Consider the following 14,964-nt stretch of genomic DNA (forward strand, 5'->3'; position numbering starts at 1 on the left):
AAAAAATAGTGTGATGTTTGCATGCTGCATTTTCAAGAGACAGTCCATGGTTTGTTTATTTACCTCAGGCGTCCTCTCACTCAAAAGGAATCAACATGCAAAATGAACTGAATGACTTTCTCTGTATATTCTGGGATGTTCACATGCCAACGTATTGCATAGGACTCGGGGCTATAGAACTCCCCTCCACATTGCTGATGCAATCTACAATGGCTTCGTTATTCCCTTCCCCCCCTTAAAACTATAGCTAGAAGTTAATGACAGTTGCCTCTCGTTTGAGTTGAGAAGCATCCGATCGGGTCTCTGCTCTGATTGGATATCAAGTTCTAATATCGTTTATCAGCTCATCTATGTTGTTCAGGAATTGCCCGATCGGTGAGGCATATGTGCAACTCTCAACAGGAATGAGACCAAAGTGTGAGGCCCCACTCGTTGGCTACTTCCATCGTCGGCTCCGCGGGGGCCTTGGTCGATAGACGTAGCTAACAAGTGAGCCGTCTCGCTTCTTTCTCACCTCTGTGGGAAGTTGTAACTTCAGCCAGAGTAATCGAAAATGTTACAATTTAAAAAATCCGCCAAAGAAAGTTGCCTGCCATTCATTCCCCATATGTATTTGTTCGGTACTAGGCCGATAAGCAGGTTTGGGTATCGGGAAGAAAAAAAAAGAAAAGATGGTATCGGAACATCTCTCGAGTCGTCCGGTCTAAAACTTCTGCTCTACAATCAAAAGAAATGTTTTACACGAATGCATCAATGTCACAGGTCTGAGTGTAAAGAATGTAGTATGCTCATATCAAAAAATTCCTGAGTGTCGGATGACTGTCAAAGAAAGGTGACAAGACCCTGAAGTTGGATTACTTTTCGTTAAGCTACTCGGGGGTCCTTTGTTTTTGTTTTTAACTGCAGTGGCACTGAACAAACCTTCGCCTGTGCATATACAATATCTGCATCGTTACATGGAGGAGGCCCGTTCCGAAGCCACGCCTGCACTAAAAAACACCCAACACACAGGGTTTAATAGCCCATTAATGGAGGGATGCTTTCAGTTATCACCTTGCTACACTCTTCGTAAACCGGTTTTGGGAAGATATAAAAAAATAAAAGAAAAACAAGTAGACTTTCTTCCTTCTACGTTCTTCTATATTTACTTTAATATTCCATTTCAAATAGATCTAACTCAAACCGGTTCCTTCAGATGGAAAGAAAAGGCTGTTTGACCTTGAAAGCACAGGTCACAAGAGGGGAGGTTGAGGGGGGCAGTCCAACCACACGGGTGCGCCTCAAATTCAAGGGACACTGATGAGTTTGCATTGCTGTGAACACATGTCTCTGCATACGTTCACATTTCTGAGATAAAGTTCTCGTACACTCCATTCTGAACCAGTGCCTTCACAAGTTCTGTTGCAAATACACACACACACACACACACACGCACACAAAGTGAGACATTACTCAATATTTCAACAGGATATATTGTAAACCAAAAATAAAAACACACCTTGTATGGAGGGGGGAAAAAGCATTGTACCGTAGTGTAATTATGCCATGTTTTTGGTTTTAACCTCCACTTGTTTTGTTACACGTGTGTTTAGTTGCAGCCTGGACGGCTCAGCGTCCGTCCTGTCTGCTTGGGGGACAAGTGACTGAATGGATGTGTGGTAACGTGAGATTTAACACCTGCAAGTATTTTGGCTTCGGCTGTTACAGGCCTGACAACTAAGAGGTTACCGTAAAGTCAAAACCAAGCCACATTAAGCGAGACTGCGATCAGGCTTAAGAGTTTTCTTTTTCCCCCACAATTTTAGCAAAAAAAAAAAAAAGTGTATTTATCGAGTCTGACGGTCCGGACTACAAACAAAACTAGGCTACGCTGTCTACTTATCATAGCCGTATTATGGAACTGCAACTTCAAAAAAGGTTTTTGAACATATTCATAGCACCAAATAGTCTGTACCGTATAAATTACAAGAAATTAAAACAAAAGTTTCATTCAGTTGTAACACAGGCGTCTGGAGAAATGGCTGTATTCTTTTTCCAAAAAAAGGTTTATGTTTTGGGGTAAAGACCCCAAAACATAAACCTTTTTTTTTTTGTCTTTTTGTTCTTCCCAAATTATTGTACAGCATTGCATTTCAAGTAGATTATTAGTATTTTCTTTCCAACAAAAGTTTTGATTTCCGTTTTTTTTTCTTCTTTTTTTTTTAAAGGATTTTTTTTGCCTCACAAACCATACTATGTCTACGAGCTTTTGTAAGACTATCAGCATTCAAAAAAATAAATCAGACTCATTTATGATAACTTTTCACACATGGGGAATTTCGGGATATTGAGAAGAAAGCTGCACACATTCTCTACTTCACATTTAGAAAGTCATCCCAACACGTTTTTTTTTTGTTTGTTTGTGGTAGCTTTTTTTTTTTTTTTTATTAAACTCAAATTCTTACACAACATCAACATCCTTGTATTATTCTTTCTGAACACAAGATGGAAAGTAGAGGATGTGACAGCAGTCATTTCACACAACATTATGTTCAACTAGAAAAAGAGGAGTGAGACTGGCTGGACGAACACACATGCACAACCATTCAGATACCACCAACTAGCGGGATCCTAGCTCAAAAGCAAAAACGGTAGGAACAGAACCGACGAGGAAAGAACAAAAGATTGTCCCTACTAGCTAACTGTGAGACTTGAATGAGGACCAGTGTATAGAAGAATCAAATGGAACAAATTCTAAAATGCCTAAAATGCACGTCTGCACATTGCATCACTCGAAGACAGAACATATTTTTTAAGTTTTCCTATTTTCTCTCGCTTTTTGTTGATCTGATTGTTGGTTACACAAGGTTTTAAGTTAGTAAATGAAAACCTGCAGGGTTATGTGTGGGTTTTTTTTTGTTTTTGGGAGGGGTGTGTCAGAAAATTAGCCTACATTAGGTTTTTTCCAGCTCTGAGATGACCCTGAATCTTTGCTGGTAGAGGTCCAGTCACAAAAGAAGAGGTTGGTTTCCCTTCTATGACAGACGTCCTCTGCAAAACTGGAGTATTCAAATGTTGCTGCTCCCTAGAGAGAGAGAGAGAGAGAGAGACAGAGAGAGAGAGAGAGAGAGAGAGAGAGAGAGACAGAGAGAGAGAGAATTAAAACTGTTGCACACGGAAACAAGGAAAACTCCACGCCAGTCTTTTCTTCCACGATTTCCTTGTGTGTAATGGAACCTCGGTCACACATTTCTATGTAAGGACAGCAACACATGACAATGAAGCATTTCAATGTGCTGTTCACAGAGCGCCGTCGCACTGGCTGACATCTATGGAGAGTGGAGTGTGTCTGTTGTGGGAGGAAGGCACTTCAGATGTGTGCAGTACATTCTGTTGTAGTTCGAGTTCAATAAGTCATATGTTGCCTACTGGAACAAGTTTGTCAATAATGATCATCTCTCAATTTGAAATATAAATATATATAAATTATTTTTGGTTTGATGTGAATAAAAAAGGGGAAGATGCAAAGCGTGTATTTGAAGGCGGGTTTACCTGTACACTGAGATCCAGGGAAAAGGGGAGAACAGAGTGTGTTCTGCCACCAGCACTCGTCTTGCTGGTTGCCAGTTCCTCCCTGTCCACTTATATTTAACAGAGGGAACTAAACGAGACAAATGAGAAGTGGTTAGTGAGTTTCCGGTGAACCGTTGTGGAACACATTTTTTTCTACAGCTGACGACAGATTATGAAACGCTGTGTCGTTAGGCCAGCATTTATGTTAAAATGTTTCACTGATTACAAAATGTTAAGAATTCTAGGCCATAATTTTAAGAAACGCTCACCTCTGGCACATCTCCAACAAAGTCATAAGCGATCCCATACTTGGGGATCTGACTTGCTGGTGCAGATAAACACGACTGCTTTCCTCCAGAAGATTCCTCCTTCTGAACCTTGCTGACAGAGACATCAGCCTGTCCACCTGCAGTTGATGCCGTTTTGCAGTCTAAGCAAATCTCTTGCTCAGCAATGGGCAGGAGGCTACTGGAGCCCTCCTGCGAATCCAGAGAGGTCTGGGCACTCTTCTCCATGCCAGACTTCTTTAACCTGGGTAAGAATTTACCAGATTCCAGTTCTGACTTCCCGTAATAAGGGCCCTCGCATTCTGCATCCTCCTCCAGAGGTTTGAGATCGGCCTGGGGATCGTCGAAGACGTCCACCGGCGGCTGGACGGGGAAACTCGTCTCCTCTTTGTCGGTCTCAGCCTCTGAATCACTCACTCCACCAGGAGATAACTCTGAGGCCGATATCGGTCGGAAATGAGTCCTGGGGGAAATGCGAATGGCCCTGTACTGCGTCCGGTTGATGCCATATATTCGTGGGTGGAAGGCTTCGTTCTCAGAGTCCGAGCAAAGAATGGATTTGGGCTTGAACCCTGGACTGAACGAAGCCATGTCCTCCGGCTCAAAAGAACACTCAACGTGGAGGACTTGAGCGAAGGGATTGTTCAGGTTGAAGGACGCAAACGGGTAGTCTAAACCGTGCTCCTCACTTTGCAACCCTCCGCAAGATCCAAGCAAATCTTCATGGAAGATGAAAGAAAATCCCTTATTCGATCCATCTGCGCCCCCTCTGATGGCCTGGTCACTCTGCCCGAAGGACACAAGAGGCCTCCACAGGGGCCTGTGCCCCGGGGCGAAGCAGCTGCCGGTGTTCATGAACACGTCTGTGCCAGTGATGGTGAGCATATCTGAGCTGGAAGCAGATGCAGCTGCAGCGGCACACTGGAGCAGGCTATCTTGGGTGTCACCTGGCGGCACGACAGCCCAATTCTTATCGCCACTTAGTGTCTTCAGCTCTCCGTACACCCCTCCGAGGATGAATGATGTACTCTCCTTGTCAGAGTTCAGGTCCCAGGGCTTGGACGGAGTCATGTAATCCCCAGCACCATCTACCTTGGAGAGTTTGTTTTTGGCTAAGTCCTGTTCTTTCTTGCCTTCCCAAAGGTGATACTCTGACCTCTGCACCGCTTTTTTCTGAGGCCCCTGAACCGGAGCTCCTTTCGCCTGCTCTTCCAGACAGCTGCAGCAGTAACCGCCTGACTCAGAGAATAGCCCCTCGCTCAGTTTTTCTGCTCCTGGCTTTGACATTACAGATTTGTCATCTCCTATCGCCGTCCAAATGTCCTTTATTATCCCTGAGCTGTAGTCATCACCGTGTTGTTTTGCGTTGTCCGAAAACATGCCAGTGTTGTACTGTTTACTCTCATCCTTCTCCAATGCGATACCACAAATGGACTCCAATTTCGATTTTTTTGTGAGGGTCTTGTTGCATGTTGTGCTAACACTGACTTCCTCACACTTACGGCCAGAGTTTTCTTGCAAAAAATCCAAGATCTCCTCCTCCAGATATGTACCAGAGAGAGGAGGGATTATACAATCAATCTCCTCGTTGCCAATCTGAGCAGCATCCTCTGTGGGAACATTTCCTTGCTCGTTGTCTGACCGAGTCTCCTCCGAATGCGACCACGGACTGCAAGTTCGCGTTGAAAGGTTAGAACAGTGTTCAGTTTCGTCAAAGGCACTATTTTTGGTCCATATTAGCAAGCGAGACTGTTTATTAGAATGTGGGTCGAGACAGCTACTAGAATCTGTGTTGTTTTCGTGTCCGACGGCGAGGGAGTCACGGGGAAAAGGAAAAGTGGGGCTGTCATACTGCAGCTCGAAAAGAGAGAAGCAGGATGAGTTCAAACCGGATGGTTCACTGGTGGCTTCAGAGATGGCTGGCTCCTCCAGATTTCCAGAAAGTTTGCTCAGGGCGAATGAAACGCTATCGAGGAGGGGGGAGAGTCGGATGGGAGAGTCTCCCACGAAGCTTTCTCCATCTATATCTTCTGAAGTAGATGGCGAATAACATCCCCACACTTGAGCCATGCTTTCAAGATCCTCCATCAAGAATCCAACGGATCCTGGAGCTTCCTGTGAGTCTGCCCGTATTGCACTTTTCCCTTGCTGCTCAAGGCCATCTAACACTAAACAACATTCTGCCTCTACGTCTCCTTGCTCTTTGCTTTTTTGTCGAATCATGCTTAAGATCCGACTCTCTTGTATAGAGTCTGAGGCACTAGTATCCAATATGGATTGATAAATGTCAACTTCATAGAAGTGAGTGAATTCAGACAGATGCTTGTCATCTAAATCTCGACTATCCTCTGTCTGAGGGCAGCTTGAGGTCCCGGTGAGTTCAACAGGTTCATCTTCTGCGTCGCCAGGCCCTTCCACAAAGTGCCCATCCACAAACGAGCCTGCTGCAAGGTATGCTCTCTGGTAGCTCTCATTGGCAATGCAGATTCCCTGGATTCTCTCCGGCAGCCTCTCCATGTCGGTTGACAAAAGAAAGCCATCAGGAGAGTCTACCTTGTTTCGATATTTTGTTTCCAGCTTGCTTTGTCTGCTGCTGAAAGGTTCAAAATACTCTGTGATGGGCTCAGTGTACCAAAGTGGCTCCTCCATGTATTCTTTTTTGTTTCTGGCCTCAGCTCCGGACTCTTTTGTCTCCTTCCAGCCTGAATCTTTACGAATCTCCTTCAGAGGTCTCTTCCCCTTTTTGTAAAGCTGTTGTTGTTTGGCAGCGCCTCCAGTGGCGCTGCTACTGCTCCCGCCTGTTATTCTACGCTCCTCTTTGTCAATTACCTTCACCTGAAGCTTCACCTGCCCGCTGTTGCGTGTTCTCTTGTTCTTTGCAGCCTCCCTGGATTTGTGCCTGATTCTAACTGCCTTGCTTCTGGATGACTTCAAGTCACCCTGGTTCCCGCTTGAGCTCGAGCCCGCCTCGCTAGAGCCAGAAGACCAGGATCTGGGTCGGTATTTGCCCTCAGATCTGTGCCTCGTCTGTCTCTTCGAGTGGACGGTAGATTTCTCCTCCGCTGTTGCACCACCACCATGGTATCGGTTTTCTTTCTCCTTCTTGCTGCGTCGCTGTTGGCCTCTTTCGTTGGTCACAGTGGCGATGGTGCCACAGGCTTCAATGTTTCGCTCCTTCGCGGCCTCACCTTCACTGTTGCAATCTTTTGGGGAAGAGGTGTCTGTGCTGGTCTGTGGGGCTGCGGACGATGATGAACTTGAGTATGTGCAGGCCTTAGCCTTGTTCCACACCGTCATGATCTCTTGGAGACAAACAGGTTTCTCTGACAAAGGAGGAAAGGCTTCATAATACCTGCAGTCACAACAGACAGAGAGACAACTTGGTTGAAATGCAATTCAGACAGCAGTAATGTTTTGTAAACACTCTTACACTACCGTTCAAAGGTTTTTGGGTCACTTAGAAATGCCTTTACTTATTTATTTTTTTTAAAGCACTTTTTTTTCCCAATGACGATAACTAAATTAATCAGAAATACAATCTATACATTGTTAAAGTGGTGAATGACTATTCTAGTTGGAATTGTCTGTTTTTAATTAAATATCTACACAGGTGTATAGAGGCTCATTTCCAGCAGCATCACTCCAGTGTTCTGATGGTACATTGTGTTTGCTAATCGCCTTTGAAGACTAATGGATGATTAGAAAACCGTTGAAAACCCTTGTGCAGTGATGTTAGCACAGCTGAAAACAGTTCTGCTGGTGAGAGGAGCTATAACACTGGCCTTCCTTTGAGCTAGTTGAGTATCTGGTGAATCACATTTGTAGGTTCCATTATACTTTCAAAATGGCCAGAAAAAGAAAACTTCCATGTGAAACTCGCCAGTCTCTTCTTGTTCTTAGAGAAGGCTATTCCATGGCAGAACTTGCTAAGAAACTGAAAATTTGTCTGGATGACCCCAAACTTTTGAACGGTAGTGTATTTATAGATCCACATTATCCATGTTGTAGCTTACATTTCCACCTGGTCCTTTGAAGAGGGGGACTCAGCTCGCTCAGGAGACTGAGAGCCATCAGATTTCTTTTGAATCCGTTTTTCCTCTGTGAAAAACATCATATTAGAGCAATTATTATTCCACTACTTTCCTTTTTCTTGTTTAATTTAAATGATGGTAAAAGATATGAACCACACCTTTCTGTTTGTTTTGGATGTCCTTTAGTTTAGAGCAAAGCTCTTCAACCAGGCTCTCAATTCCAGAGTTCTGCACAAATGAGAAAGAAAGGAAACAGATTTGTGATAACTCAAACGTAATATCATAGGCAGCTAACATCAATTTCATTACATGATGTTCCTATATACACTTGTGAACGTGACAAATAGGGATGCACAACTTTTTCAGTCTCGATACTGATAGCAATAACTGGGCTTTGGGTATGAGCCGTACAAAGTACCGATCTGAAACCAGTGTTAAATAATACGCTGTATGTCTCACTGTGTGGAAGTGACTGGGATCATTCTTTTATATGTGTGAGGCGACATCAGGCTTTACGTCATCAATATGGCTTTCCTAACTTTGTCAAATTAAATGTAACAAATAAATATATAAATGAGATGTAAATTTGCTGACTTGTTATTTATCATTAAAATGATGAAGAGAAGGTGGGTCGAAAAAAAATCTTCAAAATTAATACGAATTACAATTTAAGTGTAAAACTTTTTTTTAATACAGCAACAAATGACGGGAATTAAAAAGCAACCTGGTTCAGTGGGTTTTCTTTTTTAATGACACTTCAAAAATGCAGATAGGAAGAACATCCGCACTCTGGTCAATATTATGGTACAATGTTACTGGTACTATATTATAGTTATATACTGTAGTGATCAGATGACAAAATCCTGTCCAGGGTTTTAAGCGGACACAGAGTACCAGCAGTCAAGTCTTTGCTCAAGTTTTGCTTTTCGTGAAGAAAACCAATTACAATTTAAAATACAAGCCATGGCCCAAACATATATAAATATATTTCTTTTCTCAAAGACAACGTGAGTAATAAGATTCAGTAGCCTAAGAAGGCCGCTCCCAAAAGCTACATTGAACCTTAGTGTGACCCCCCAAAAAAAGAATAAAAGGTATGAAGTTGTATGAAGACACGTCAAGCCAGCTGACTTGTGAGAGCTTAGGCATGTTCGCCCATGACGATGCTATATTTAGCTATGGTGCAACAATGCTTTATAAAAAATAAAAAAAGGCCTAAGCAACAGTACAAGTGATTGCCTCACTATGTTTTGAAACACTGAATGTTTACTACATATCCTGTTTAGCTTAATTCCTTCTCACATTAAGCATGATGAAAGTAAACACAAGCTTAGATAAAGAAGGCCCTGTCAAAGGGAATGGCCTCAAAACGAATCACATCCCCGAAAAACATATCTCCTACTCATGACCAGCCCTGCCAGATACTTTAGCTCACTTGTTTCCTGCTCACTCTTCCAGAAAATAATATTCCTTACCATGACACCTCCAAATGAAAAGCAAAGCTAAGTTTTCTCCTGCTCTGCGTTTCCTCTTGCATCATTGTGCTAATGCCGGTCAGCTGACAGCCGACCGACTACGCTGCTCACTGCTGCAATTCTGTGCAGCGTGTGCTGGTTAAAAAATAGACTGCAGAATCCAGTCCCGGGAGAGGAGCTCAACACTCCTGCTTTTGCCTTGCAGCCCCTTCCCCCCCTCCCTCCAGCTTAATGTTGTGTCATTCTCAACAAAATCACACCTCTCTTACTACTGCTGACCACAGACAAAAATGTCAGCGAATCTCTCCTTAACTTTTTCTGTCACACAAAGGGTTTTTGAATGCATGCATTATAAAAAGGGAGGATATCATTTCTATCATGACAAAAAACACAACTTAATATAAACTTTCTAATGAAGAATAACTGAAGGTATGGCCACCAAGGCAAATGTGGTGACGATGCATGGGCAAAGAAGATCTTCTCTTCTTTAATGCTTTAGCCTTGCACGTCGACATGGCATTATTCAGTGTCTATTCACCGTGATTTATGCAATTTATATCTGCATGACTGCACAATAACAAACAACAAGGAATACTAGTGCAAAATGTTCCTGACAAGCCTTCGGTACTCAGAATGCTTTTTACTCTACAGTTTCATATAGGACGAGACAGGTCAAACTGCTCCTGCTTCAATGCATGAGTAAACAACACGTTTACCTCCAAAGCCAAAGTGATTATTTTATACTGCAGAAAGAGTCAGACTGAGTGGTAATGATACTTACTTCATCAGATGCAGAGCGGAGGCATTGCACAGCAGCTTGCTTCTTCATTTCCTCAAGACTCAGGTCGGTCCCTCCTTTCTTCTTGCTCTTGCCCCATTTCTTCCCAGTTCCCTTCTCCCAGCCCAAGAAGATGTCGTTTTCCTTTTGCACAAACCGTGAGAAGTCAGTCGCAGAAGACACATGAGTATTTAACAGTAAAAAACAACTTTCAAAAAGCATAAAAAGATTACAAAAATGATATAATAAATGATTATCAACATTTCTATACAAGCTTTGTACCAAACAAGCACTTTCACACACTTTAGGGTTGTAATGCCGCCTCTGTGTTCTGTACTAAAGGTACGAACACATAACATGTCATGAGGGGGGGGACAGAATTGCTCTTCCATTAAGTCGGCGTTGGAGGTATCTGACAGACGCACACATTAGACGCCACCGCTGTTGTGTTACACGTCACGGCCTCTTTTGCTCATGGATTGCCGACAAGCTATCTGAAATCACACACTGGGGTGACATTGCTGTTTGGTTCAGTGTAAAAGGGCTAAGCCGTCGTAATGGCGGATCTACTTTACCTCTGTATGGTGGAATCTCTGTGTGAAACGGGCTCATGCGAGTTTAGCCTTTGATACAAGTGCCATGATGTGAAAGAAAAGCTCCATTGTTAACCTCTCCTGGCAAATTGATGTCTTCCCCTAACGAGGCCATTATATTGACACACTAACTTCCCTTTCTGAATAAAGCCCACAGCACAGTCATTTGACAACGCAAAGCATAAACAATAATTTTCTAAACTTTTGACGAGACTAGGAACTTATATTTAAGGTTGTGAGAGCCCACCTGGTCCTGCAGGTCATAGTCGTAACTGTCGTGCAGGAGAAGGCTGAGGACGTAGCGGGTGTAAATCATGGCATCAATCCCGCACTTCTCAAGCTCCTGGCCAAGCCAGCTTTGTACCGGACCCAGTGACTGGAGCAGAGACATCTCTGAGGCAGGCAGGGGGCCTACGAGGGGGTAGGGGCAAGAGAGGTTTTCAGGAGGAGCAGGACCGTCTGAATCGGTGCTCACTGGACGCATGGGACCTCAGGTGTTGGCCATTCTCAGGCGAAGCAGCATTGTGATGGGTAGTTACTGTAGGGTGGTCGGTGGAGAAGGGTGGAGAGAGGACGAGGCAGAACCTTGAGAAGAGAGGGCAGTCACTCCAGCCGGACGCACTGAGGGGGCTCTACATGGGGAGACATGTAGGATGTTTTTTTTTTATTATTATTGCTTTGAGCAAAAAGGTGATTTTACTCGTCAGGCATGGCTTGTGCTGCTGATAGATCTCAGCTGCTGAGCAAAACACGGGACGTGTTTGCGTCTCAGTCAGAGGGGTCCATTTTGGGGCTTCGTCTTACTTCAACGGCACAACCTAAAACAGAGCAAATAAGCATCAGTTTAACTTCAGTATTTTCAATGTTCAATGCAAGCGCTTAAAAAACCCTAACCCTAACTAAAGAAATAGTCAAAGACCTTACACATAACCCTGACACAGAACCAAACAGCAAGAATCAACACATCATTAATATTTTTAAAAAAATGTATAAAGGGATGATTAAAATGATATTTCCCATGATATACAAAAAGTGAGCAAAACGATTAGACTAATACAGAACCTACCACAGCATATACATAATTGTCCTTCTCCCAAAAGATGTAGCCTGACTTTTCATAGCCTTGCTTAACAGCAAGTTAATGGGCTCCCGAGAGAGAATGAGCTCCATAAAAAATGTAGACAACAGTCACAATCATGATCACACATTATCGTCTGGTTAACCTGTTAATCTTTAAAGTGAGTAACAGCTAACCAGATGATGAGCATGCAATACAACATGCAATGCAACAAAATAAAGTGAAAGGGCAAGTGGTCACTACCATGTAATTTGAAACAGCTGGGTGACAGCAAGGCTTTATTAAACTCGAACAGCAGGACGGATCACCTGATGCCTTTTTTACAACCACAAAAAATAGCTGCATAGTTTTAATTGTGGGCAATAAAACCAAATAAGTCCTGGATTAGTACCCATGACAAAACTAGAACCAGCAAACTCCCGAAGTTGGGTATAACATTGGCCAACAAGCAGGGAGACACTTGCTGTCAAGTGCATGTGTTCAGCACAGCAGCCACGGATTAGGGAACCGACGTGAAGAGCAAATGGAGGCTGCGCCAATTTGATTGGATAGGTCGGTCGTCAATCATCAGTTGGCTATTAAAGGCTAACCATAGAGGCGTCAAAGGGGCAATAGTTTAGTCGCATACAACCACAGTATGCCGGCATAACCCTTTCGCAGAATAATACTGTCAGTTCAATAAATACAGATAGATAACAGCTAAATGGTTGGCTAGCTTTATCGCTGATCGCTCATGCTAAATATGGCTGACCAGGATCTACAACCCAGCTGTTCCTTATACGCACACTAGCCGCCAGCTAACGCTAGGTGCCGACTGCACCGTCCGCATACGACCCACTAATTAATGCGATTTATATGACACCGAAAGGAACTAAATAATGCAGTATGTACATCTTTAACTAGCGATTTGCCGGCTTTACTTCGGATGCATGGTAACATGTGTCCGCATGTTGTGGATTACTGTCACTGACAATGAACGTTATGTTGCCGAACTATAATGTTAGTGCAGCAACGCGACCGCACAACAGCCATGCTATACATTTGAGATAAAGTCACGGTATTGGTATCATATGTATAACGATAAACCACAGAATGGACAATAAGGTTACGGCTGTCGTGTCAAATAACGTTGTTCTGACCCTTGGTATTAACGTCGGTTAGCCGGCGTCACTTTGCAGTCAAACGGCAAGGTTAGCTGGACCACCGACCTTTAACGTGAGCTAATGCGTTAAGTTAGCCAAGTTAGTGAGAGCTAACGTTACCGAGAGCTGCTCGCCTCCTGTCATTGGACAGTTCATTATCATTACGTATACTACATACATTTAAAGTTAACGGTACATAACACGCATGATTTGGGTTGGGCAGGATAAGTTACCTTATTAATTGAGTTAATGCTAATGGCGAGACAGTTTATATACAGTACAGTAGAGCCCGAACGGTTCTCCGTTAAATAGTTAACAGTTAACGTTAGCTAGCAAGCAGCAACACGTTTACGTGAGGCCAAGTCTCAACTTTCAGTCGGAAACGGAGCCAAAGTCAGTACAATATTTCAGAGGTCCGATATAAATTAACACGATCGCTAGCTAACGTTAGCTTTCACAGGCTTGTTGTTGTGACCGAGGGGAGGAGGAGCGGCTGCCCCGGCAGGCTAACGTTGCCGGAGCACTGTCAGACGTTTCCCTTCAAAATGTACGCCATATCGTCACACAGCGAAAGAGTAAGCTGCTTCAACACTAAACGGGGACAAAAAACACCATAGTACGACCAGAAACCTGACCGATTTGTCCTACCTGCCGTGGGCTGAAGTAACGAAGAGCGTCGAAAGGGGAGCGGTTATTTCTCTCCCGCTGCCGTTCCGAGCTCGAGCTCTGGAATCCGCTGCGGTAGCATCGCGTATCATGGACGCCGACAGAAATGGCGCTGTTTTCACATCCAGTGCTTCTTCAACAGCGTCAAGGAAACCGGCGACATTTCGGCTCGAGCTAGCGGAAGGTCATTCGGCGATGACACTTAATACCCAGAACCACAATGTCCGCTGTCGAAAATCCTGTTTCATTCAGAGAAGGACTCCTGAGTGTGCCGCCCTCCGCGTTCGTATCTAGGCAACAAGGCAAACCTCTGCCGTCCTATTCGTATCGGCTTGATTCCTCCGCTAGGGTATTGCATCAGAAGCCCAACTAGTACTTACCAGTTGTACTCAAACTGAAGACAAATTATGATTGGCGTCGAGGAGATTGAAATCAGATCATAAAATGTAATTAGTGATTAAATCCTCGCTCGACACACGATAACAAATAACTCTTGTTTCGTAAAATAGACATTACAATATGGTTACAGTTTATCAAAATATATGTTTTATTACTGTTTCATTATGTATTCGCAATGCGTTAATGAAAGCATTTTCATATAATGTCAAGTATGCTTTATAACAGAATATATATATTATTAACATGTAAAAAATTAAGCCACAGCAGAAATAGGATTTCTCAATTAGTTTTATTTTATTTCAGTTTAGATTACTGTTATATTATCAGGCAGATGTACAAATACAAGCACCTCCCCTCTGTTGAAAATTGTACTTATCATTGCATTGCTTCTTTTTACTTTAATTTAGTATCACCAGGACCTTCTATTCTATATTATAAACCACAGTTTGGTTAAAGCAATGTTGCAGCTTTTTATATACAAGCAATACCATCGCTAATATCAGTACCGCTTTTGTATTAATAAAAAAAGCCTCTCTCACTCTCAAAGCCTTTAGGTTGCCACTAACCACGAAGTGTGTATTGTATATATATATATATATATATATATATATATATATATATATATATATATATGTTGGGGGTTGGAGCTCATTATTTAGACCGCGCACCTGCCCTATATCAAAGCTTCACAGTGAGGCACACTTCATGTACCCTCTGGCGCCTGGGGTTGTGACCTCTGGGAGGAGATGAGCCAAGGCCTATTGACCAGCTGTACACTGCTGCCATGACACACACAAACACACACACACACACACACACACACACACACACACACACATCCTTGTTTCATTAACGTATGTAATTACATTTAAGTGTATGTAGGGTGAGTAAAGGAGATCCAAAGAGGCTAAGACAAGAGTGTGTGGAGTTTGTGTGTGCGCAAAACTACATTTCCCAGTGCCC

The 14,964-nt window shown here is 43.2% G+C and overlaps 1 protein-coding gene across 2 annotated transcripts; it reads right to left on the minus strand.

The window, feature by feature from the left end:
• Positions 1–1,118: 1,118 nt before the first annotated feature.
• kiaa0232 (KIAA0232 ortholog) lies at positions 1,119–13,854 on the minus strand. Of its 2 annotated transcripts, XR_011078110.1 has the most exons (9): positions 13,585–13,854; positions 10,964–11,534; positions 10,127–10,267; positions 8,029–8,098; positions 7,853–7,937; positions 3,822–7,191; positions 3,532–3,640; positions 2,933–3,064; positions 1,119–1,398 (listed from the first exon to the last, which is right to left on the minus strand). XR_011078110.1 is itself a non-coding variant. In XM_068588245.1 (8 exons), exons 2-8 carry the CDS (start codon positions 11,198–11,200, stop codon positions 3,048–3,050), a joined length of 4,029 nt encoding a protein of 1,342 aa, XP_068444346.1. In that variant the 5' UTR covers positions 11,201–11,534; positions 13,585–13,854; the 3' UTR covers positions 2,886–3,047. The 2 variants fall into 2 exon arrangements, 1 of the variants encoding a protein (XP_068444346.1); XM_068588245.1 differs by lacking the exon at positions 1,119–1,398 and having other exon boundaries at positions 2,886–3,064.
• Positions 13,855–14,964: the final 1,110 nt, after the last annotated feature.

The sequence above is a fragment of the Clinocottus analis genome, unplaced genomic scaffold (assembly GCF_023055335.1).
Source record: "Clinocottus analis isolate CAN_PGR_092001 unplaced genomic scaffold, fCliAna1.0.p SCAF_21, whole genome shotgun sequence".
Lineage (NCBI taxonomy): Eukaryota > Metazoa > Chordata > Actinopteri > Perciformes > Cottidae > Clinocottus > Clinocottus analis.

Bases quoted from the DNA above. Each gene is read 5' to 3' on its own strand.
- kiaa0232 (XM_068588245.1), bottom strand. From the start codon at position 11,200: ATGCGTCCAGTGAGCACCGATTCAGACGGTCCTGCTCCTCCTGAAAAC. The intron at 8,099-10,126 runs GTAAGTATCATT...TCATTTGTGCAG, and splicing joins TCCGCTCTGCATCTGATGAA to AACTCTGGAATTGAGAGCCT. The intron at 7,938-8,028 runs GTGTGGTTCATA...TGTTTTTCACAG, and splicing joins CATCCAAAACAAACAGAAAG to AGGAAAAACGGATTCAAAAG.